The sequence below is a fragment of the Pinus tabuliformis genome, chromosome 2_1, assembly GCF_031772625.1.
Source record: "Pinus tabuliformis cultivar Carrire ecotype Pingquan chromosome 2_1, CPIR1, whole genome shotgun sequence".
NCBI classification, from domain to species: Eukaryota; Viridiplantae; Streptophyta; class Pinopsida; order Pinales; family Pinaceae; genus Pinus; species Pinus tabuliformis.
This window is the reverse complement of record NC_142299.1, coordinates 894730204-894736227: the sequence shown is the minus strand read 5'-3', so window position 1 is coordinate 894736227 and position 6024 is coordinate 894730204. Positions and strand designations below refer to the sequence as shown.

The following is a 6024-nucleotide window of genomic DNA, read 5'->3' as shown; positions in this document are numbered from 1 at the left end:
TGGCTACAACTCTCAACCTTACAAAAATATTGACTGTGACAGAAGAACTGAAAAACTGACTAAAGACCTCCATGCATACCAGGTATTGATGATATAGCCATGAATGAGTAGACACTAAATTGAGAGCTTCCATGAATGAGTAGACACTAAATTGAGAGCTTCTATAATTTGTCTCTTAATTTCTTGATTAGAAGAGGCATGGTTTTCTGTCAACCACTTGGCCATCTTTCATCCACTGTTCATAAATAATATAGTGTATATTACAGCCGATGTAATTGAACACCGAAAACCTAAAATATGATAACTGAGATTCAACTTCAAAAAGAAATTAATGACCGTCACCAACTTAGAGAAAACATCAGATAGGCAGAGAATTTAATAAATACAGAAATCCTATAGTCACTGCACGTTTTTCCAAATGAAATGTACAAAACACCCAGCTGGGGACTAATGCTATACTAGCTACAAAATTTTTGAATAAAGGACAGGTGCTTGAGCCCTTCCAAATAGGATCTACTATGTTCTTGAAAGCTTCAAGCCATTTTGACTCCAGAATAAGTTATTCGTTCCATTTTTGCTCCGATTCATTAAAAATTACCCTACTCTCTATTGGAGAGACTTGTGCCAATTGAAACACATTCATCCTCACTGTTTGGGCACTGAAGATGAACAGTGCTGAAGTAATCCTGAATTACGAATGAAATACTACTGTTGGTTCCATATGGTCTTGGCAGTTTCCATTAAGATTTCTCTGTGAAGTTTTTTTAAAGCAATTTCTATCTTGTTTTCCTATATGTACCATTTTATTTCCTAAAGGAATAGTGATGGTACTGTTTTTTCTTTTTGAAAAAAAAAACAACAGATATACGAGGTTGTGGGCAGGTAGCATAAGAACTATTACAAAATACAAGGGAGCTTTCCCATCATCACCTCACGAATCAAGAAGAAGGTTGAGAACCCTCTAGAAGACCAAAGAGGTAAGTACAATTTCAGTCTAGCAGAAGAACCCATAACTCTTGGAAAGAATTCAGAATGGAACCAACCCAGGTTACAGCATCTCTTCCGTCTCTCAACTGATTGTCCTCTATCACACTAGCATATCTTGCAAAAAAACAATTACCTTTAAATGGTCTTTTTTATATTCCTTAGCCTCTGTTACCTTAGCATTTCTTGCAAAAAAAACAATTATATTAAGGGGTCCTTTTAATAGTCCTTATGAATATTGTAATATTACTTAATACTTTCATAGTATAGATGTACAGTATGCCAATAATTTTTAACTTCTCTTCCCACATGCTCTGTTATATGCACTACTCCATCAAAACACTGCATCTTATTACAAATTTTAGGAAAAATAAGGAGATAAACAAACCTAATACCAAGTGGAAGCAAATCTCAATGCACAAGACCAACTAAAATTTAAATTGAAGAAACCAACAGCTAACACTTCACCGGAATTAACTCAGTCATCGCCCTGCAAAGGCCAATTTTCATCACTCTTTTGCTGCTACAGTGGAGAGAAAGAACAAGTGTAAAAATTTGTTTTCAAAATTTGACTGAGGACAGCTGGAGGCAAACCTTCACTGATGGCTGAATCGTAATCTGTTTGTGCTTTTCAGATAGTGTTATCTCCTGTCAAAAGGCCATTTTGATTTACTTGTTGGATTGTCTCAGAAACCCTTGTAGAATTTTAATTTCATTCATTTGAGAAATTTAACTTTGTTTTACTTGTTGGACCAAGTGTAGTGCCTGTCATGGATCATGTGCTTTTGCTTCCACTTTATGTCTACAATATGAAGAGATTAGAAAAGGGCATTCGAGGAATTTTTTGCCTGCCATCAATGAGAGGAAAGAACCTCATCTTTAACACCTTCCCAGTTGATTGTATTCAAACTAGCTCCTAAAAGCCAACTAATAGCAGGTGGGGAGTTATCAGCTATCCATAACCACAAATGGCTCCTTTCAAGGTGTGTTAGGAGAATATCAATGGAGCTGAAATCCAAAACACTAGCTGAAATAGTAGTAATTTGTCCTAATAGATAACATACAGCAAAAGCCTTGGGTCTTTGTATTATCTTAATCCTGTGAATAGCATTGCACTACATATCACCCATCAACTATTGGAATTTTCTGGTACTCAACTCTGTCTCTGAATTTCCGAGGAACAACACACCTGCCTCCAAACCTTTGTTGCAGAAAAACAAGCAAACTAAGGAGGAGTGCTCCGCAAGGAATCACAATATCCCAGGAGGTCGAGTAGAAATCCAAGTCTGGATTGGCATAGAAATAAGAACTGCTGTACAGTGGTATAACCCGGCATGCATCATATACATGTGGAATGGAACGTGCCAGTGTGATTCCAATATAAAAGTATGGTACCAAAATTATATCTTTTATGTCAAAGAAAAAGTTTTCCAGAACTTGTGGTAGCAAAAAACCATCGAGGATGAGGCCTGCATAAGCTCTAAAATCTTGCCAGAGAGCATGCTTAGTATTCTTCTGAAAGAAATGTCTGCTGTTAGAATGTGATGCCCCAGACAAATGAACAATACAAGCTATTAGACCTCCAAACACATATAGAGGCAGACAAATATAGAGAACCTTTCTTTCCCAGAACCATGCAGTCTTCTCACCTGCCACAGCAAGCCTGGCAGTCCAAACTAATTGAAGAAGTCGAAGTTGCAAAAGAAATACTACCATTGTCATTATTCGAACTACAACTTCATTCACTTCTAGCCACCCTCCCCCCAATTGCAAGACATTCTTACCTTTCTGGTTCATGAAAAATGCTTCAAAGTTGAGCAACAAAGGAATCATATGCCCTAAGGTGAGCACAGTGAGCATCAACAGAGAGACAAATGGCAGTACATTTGGATGTCTCCTAACATGCACGAGTTGGATATAGATGACAGCAGCCGTTAGTGAAAGAGAGACAAGTCCCACTAATATGCTCTTTAGAATGTTGCTCCGGATTTAAGGAAGCATACTTGACCTTTATATGAATTTGACAATCCATATCACCTTCAATGTCCCTCCCCGATGAGCCAACATGGCGACATCCAATCATGCACAACAATCCTGTTAGAGGATTATATATGCCCTCTGCTGATATAGAAGAGAAATATACAAACGATTCAGTGGCTTGAGAGGTTTCGTCCCACTTCTGTCGAAAGGGCATCCTAAATTTTAAATTGTAGCTGACATTCAACGGGCCACCCCCATGATTAAATCCATGTGTCGCAACAACTCTGTCTAAGGGGCGAAGCTGCAAATCTCTCTCGTATCTATTTCCAACGGTAAATGGATACGCATAACCCTGCATTCTCCACTTCCCAGAATTCTCAACGGAAACATCAAAACCCAGATCCCCAAAGGAGGACCCATCTGGGTACCTTCTTACCTGATTCTTTACCAAAGACATCTCCCCTTCCGCGAATGTCTTATTACAAACCTTCCTCACCTGGTCAAGTTTCGTATACTTGTACTGCAAATTGGGCAAATTCATGATAGTTCCCATTACTCGATCGATTCCAGCAGGACCTTTGAATGTAAAATTCTTAAAATACATAGAATCAATATTACCCTTCTGGCTCTGAACATGACCCACAACCATATACCTATCCACAACGGTTAAAGTCGTCAGAAACTGCATTGAAATGCTGATACCACAATCCTCCTCAGAAAGCTTCTTCAATACTCTTCCGCCATTTTCAATAAGGCAGGCTACCATACACAATTGACCCTTTTCAGCATCAAATACACCCTCCCCAGTCAACATGATCTCTGGCAAGGTAAACCTCAAGCCTGAATTCCACAGATTGGAGAATCGAAAAAACCCATGCACTTGCCCTTGTGGAGTACATTTCAAATTCTCAATCAACATACTGTTCGGAAGCGATCCTCGATCACTCACATTGAATGGACTACAATCCCTTCCACTGCACTCACGGTTCCACACCAAATCTAGAGGCCTTCTCAACGAGCGCAAATTACAGAGAGTGCCACTTTTCAAGATATCTTTATTGGCATCCAAAACATCAGGCTTCCTGACTGAACAAACCCTTTTGGCATCCTCAACCCTAGTGTACTCATAAAACCCATCATACATTGCATAAATTGATATGGGCTCGAAGGAATTCTCTTTATCTAACCTCTCTACAGTCCCATTGATCAAACCACTCACAAGGGTGCTCGTTTTGGAATAAGAAAACTTAACAGAAGCCAAGAAAGTCCTAGAAGAACCGTTCAGAAAATACCTCTCACCCAATCCAAGCATACATATCCTTTGCGATGAATTTGAGTTGAAACCCTTTGCAAAGATCACCAACACTCGACCTCTCGACATCCACCGCGGCGGGCGAGCGAACTTGAAATGGGACGGTGGCCTCTGAAAGTGACGATTGATAGCAGCTGCTCCATACCTCTTGCTTTGAACCATTAAACGCCCCTTGAATTGGAAGACGTCTTCCCGCTCGGTTTGCCACAGATCAGAGACGGAAAACGAGACGGAATTCGACCGTGTGAGGTCACTCTGGTTAAAGATCGGATCTCCTCCCTCGTATGAAGCGTGGTAAAAGGTCAATCCGTGGGCTTCTTCGTTGAATAAGCCCCCCTCTTTGTTGACGGCTTTTGGCGCAGGAACGAATTCCTGGCAGTGTTTCGAGTACAATTCATGGTCCAGTGACGCGTTTAGTGGGTTCGCTCCGATGGCAGCCAGTAGAATCAAGATCACCCGCAGATCATTTATTGACAAAACAGGAATAGCTCAATTCAGCCCTGAACTCCTCTTTGAGAACCCAGTATACATCCCTCTCCTCAACTCTAGGCTTCAGCATTGAGCATCCAACTCTAGGCTTCAGCATTGAGCATCCACAGCCACATTAGAGCCAGCAGGTCTGGCTACAGCCCAGGCTGTTTGAGCATCTCAGAATTGCGTCCGCCATGATGAACACCACGAACCTGGACTGCTCAGCCAGAGCCGACTCATCCGACTCATCGAACCGTTCCACCTACCTTCCATTGAACCGTTCCACCTACCTTCCATTGATCGAACGATTAACAAGCATCTAATCGTCTAACACAACGGATCAACGGCTCAAAACATTACACGGTGGCATACAGGGAAGTTAATCCCAAAGGGAAACGCCTTACGGCGTAATGAAACATACAATGTTAATAAACGAATTAAAATAATATGAATAAAATAATATCTCTCTAATATAAAAGTGAAAAAGGAATAAAATGATAATAGTAGAAAAAAAATCACCATGATAATAGAAAAGAATATAAGCCAAAAATGGTTTACATTTTTGAAATATGAAAAAATTGTATTTAATTTTTTAAATTTATTTAGAGTTTAAAAAGAATGGATTTAAGATGGAGTTATGTTAATATTAAATTTAATCACGATTTTAGGTAAATAGTGAATTATACTAAACAATTTAGTTATCAGGAATTGTGATTTGAAGTATTATCACTTTACCAATAAGAAGGATTTTATCTATTAATAACATTGGCTTTTTACGTAAAAGTAATTACCAAAAATTTCTTGAACGAATAATAGAGCATTAATGAGAATCTCATTGTGCATTTGTTATGATTGTATGTTAAAATACCAAGTTTAAGTATATCCTCATTCTCCTAACCTCCCTCTTTCAACATGGCTATTTACAGGAATTCCTCCTTCCCTTTAGAAACCTTGGGACCATGTGGAGCACATATATGTTAACAAAATATTAAAATTATTGCTTCCAAAGAGTATTGGATGCATCAATGATAAACCTATCAATTACAGTTATGAAAAAATAGTACTAAGATGCTCTTCATTAGGTAGGTAGTAGCATGAAAGTACTGGGTTTCTTTAAATTTTCTCAATTGATGATCCATTGTGTTTGAAATAATAGCCACCCAGTCAAAGGTTATAGGGTCTAGTGAACCAATTCTAGGCAATTAAAAAATTCAGGAACGCACACCACCACTTTACTCAATGCAGAATGCCAAGACAAAATTCACTGATTCTTTCTC

At 38.9% G+C, this 6024-nt stretch overlaps 1 protein-coding gene across 1 annotated transcript; it reads right to left on the bottom strand.

The window, feature by feature from the left end:
- Nucleotides 1–2106: 2106 nt before the first annotated feature.
- Nucleotides 2107–5020, bottom strand: LOC149203525 (uncharacterized). Its single transcript, XM_089401904.1, has 4 exons — nucleotides 4960–5020; nucleotides 2988–4764; nucleotides 2769–2881; nucleotides 2107–2633 (listed from the first exon to the last, which is right to left on the bottom strand). The coding sequence occupies exons 1-4, from the start codon at nucleotides 5018–5020 to the stop codon at nucleotides 2107–2109; spliced, it is 2478 nt and encodes an 825-aa protein (XP_089258030.1).
- Between the last annotated feature and the right edge of the window lie 1004 nt (nucleotides 5021–6024).

Excerpts from the sequence above, each read along its gene's own strand:
- LOC149203525 (XM_089401904.1), bottom strand. The coding sequence starts at position 5,020 with ATGGAAGGTAGGTGGAACGGTTCGATGAGTCGGATGAGTCGGCTCTGG. Across the intron at positions 2,882-2,987 it reads CAAATTCATATAAAGGTCAA|GAGACATCCAAATGTACTGC; the intron begins GTATGCTTCCTT and ends CGTGCATGTTAG. Across the intron at positions 2,634-2,768 it reads ATTTTTCATGAACCAGAAAG|GTGAGAAGACTGCATGGTTC; the intron begins GTAAGAATGTCT and ends TTGCTGTGGCAG.